This window comes from Suncus etruscus, chromosome X (genome assembly GCF_024139225.1).
Source record: "Suncus etruscus isolate mSunEtr1 chromosome X, mSunEtr1.pri.cur, whole genome shotgun sequence".
NCBI classification, from domain to species: Eukaryota; Metazoa; Chordata; class Mammalia; order Eulipotyphla; family Soricidae; genus Suncus; species Suncus etruscus.
In genome coordinates, this window is record NC_064868.1 from 25,521,402 (window position 1) to 25,523,491 (window position 2,090).

General features: G+C 47.8%; 1 protein-coding gene across 1 annotated transcript; it reads right to left on the reverse strand.

Moving 5' to 3' along the window:
• Positions 1-431: 431 nt before the first annotated feature.
• On the reverse strand, positions 432-1,805 carry LOC125998789 (DDB1- and CUL4-associated factor 8-like). Its single transcript, XM_049766857.1, has one exon. It carries the CDS (start codon positions 1,803-1,805, stop codon positions 432-434), a length of 1,374 nt encoding a protein of 457 aa, XP_049622814.1.
• Positions 1,806-2,090: the final 285 nt, after the last annotated feature.

Consider the following 2,090-nt stretch of genomic DNA (forward strand, 5'->3'; position numbering starts at 1 on the left):
ATAATAAATAAAGACAAAAATAAAGGGTGATCATTATTAGTGCCAGAATAAGATAATTAATTTTTTAAAATCATCAATAGTAACCTTTATAATTGGAATAGAAAGATAAAAAACGGCAGAAATAAAGTTTCCAAGTGAAGAGTAAAGGAATAAAATGCCAAAGAAGGTATAGAAAATTAATTAAAGTTAGGTTTTTCTTGTACCTAAAAAAATAAAACATAAGGGCAATTTTAAACAAGTTGCATTTTTCATTTCTATCTAACCTCAGATGGGACAGAGTGCTGGAATAGGCATGACACATTTTAAGATGGCAGGCGTAGTGTGAGATGTTCACGTTCTTCAGATATATCACTGGTAATGGAGGACTCGTCAGAATCTGTAGAACCAGCGATTCCAGGTCCATCAATTGCTCCACAATGACGCAGATGATCTTAGGATCTTAATTGATGCATAAGACACCAAATCACATGGTTTTCAAAATTACCCCTGTGGCACAAGTAAAATGCATCACGTTGTTGCTTATTCTTTTTCATCAGGATCTTCGTTCCTTCAGGGTCAGTAGTAACTATGCTTGAGGGTCCCCAGATCTTGGGTGTCACACATAGGCCACAGCTCGCTATAACAGGTAGGTGAGGGTGGGGTTCAATGCTATTGATGGTAAATCCCTGATCCCCGTGAAAGCACTGAACAATCTGGCTAGATGACTTCTCCCAGAAAAATAGATGTCCACAGTCACTGCCACTCACAACAAACTGACTTCTAGGCCCATAGAAATTGACACCTTTAAATGGCAAAGTATTTCGATGCCCCTTGTATCTCCTCACATACTGGGCTTCATCACAGCTGTTAGTATTAAAGAGATAAATATCTTCATCATTATAACTGGCCAAGAGCTCAGTGCCATCATAGCTATACACCAGGCTTGAGATGCTTGGCTTAATTTTATTGGTGCACAAGTGTGGAGGACAGAATTTCTTAAGTACTCCATTATTGACCCTCCGGTCCATTTTTCTTTGGTCATATATTCTAACAACCGGATCTTGTCCACCCACTGCAAATTCGTGAATGTTGTTAGGATTCACAAAGATTGTATAGAGCCCCACTCTCTTCCGATTCTTTTTTAAGACGAGCAGTTTGGAAGCTGGCTGATCCAGCCGGAGGTCCACATGATAGACAGCAGCATCTTCGCCTGATGTGAGGAATCTGTGTGGGCAGTGTGGCACTAATGCCAGACTGTGGGCAGCTGCTCGGTGCTGAGCCACACGTCTGATGGTCTGGCTGGCTGGGGAGGAGCAGAGCTGTGCCACCCGAACCTGGCCATCTCGGCCGCACATGGCCATGGCGGTATCCCCACTATTTGGGAGGAACTTGGCCTGGTAGACATCACCGGTTAAGCCACTGTCAAAGTCCAGCAGGGCACGCTGCTGCACCCAATCCCAGATGATGACTCTCAAGTCATAGCCACTGCTGGTCAGCCAGGCCCCACTCTGGTTAAACTGCAGGGTGCTGACGCTGCCCACGTGGCCTTTCAGCTCCCTCTGCAGCTGGAAGCGCTGCAGCAGCGCTCTGGACCCACAGGCCTTGGAGACGAAGTTGGCCCTGGAGCCCAGCTGCCGGTCGCGCAGGGCAGATACGACCTGCCAGCGGGGGCGAGGCAGGGGAGAAACCTCCGAGGCCACCCAGTTCTCCAGGGCCTCCTCCAGCTCCTGCTCTAACTGCCCTTGTGGGACGTCGACGTCTCTGGACCTCACGAGGTCCTGAGACGATGAAGCCTCCTCCTCTTCCACGTCATTCGCACCGCTCATATTGGACATTTTAAATGCTCACTGTTGTCCCACTCCTCGTACGAACCGAACTTCTCCCTGGACCCTGTCTTTTTCGGTGGCAGCTTGATCGCCGGCCCAGACGTTGCTTCCCTGTCACGAAGGTACAGCGGCAATGGCCGTTGGGCAGAATCTCGCGAGATGAGACTGTGGCCAGGACCAGTATGGATACTCGTGAGGGTCAGAAAACCTTGGCCGGATGCAGTGTGACCTTTTGAAATGATTGAATTCTGTCTGGCATTTACACCATTGTATACTGCCAGGGGT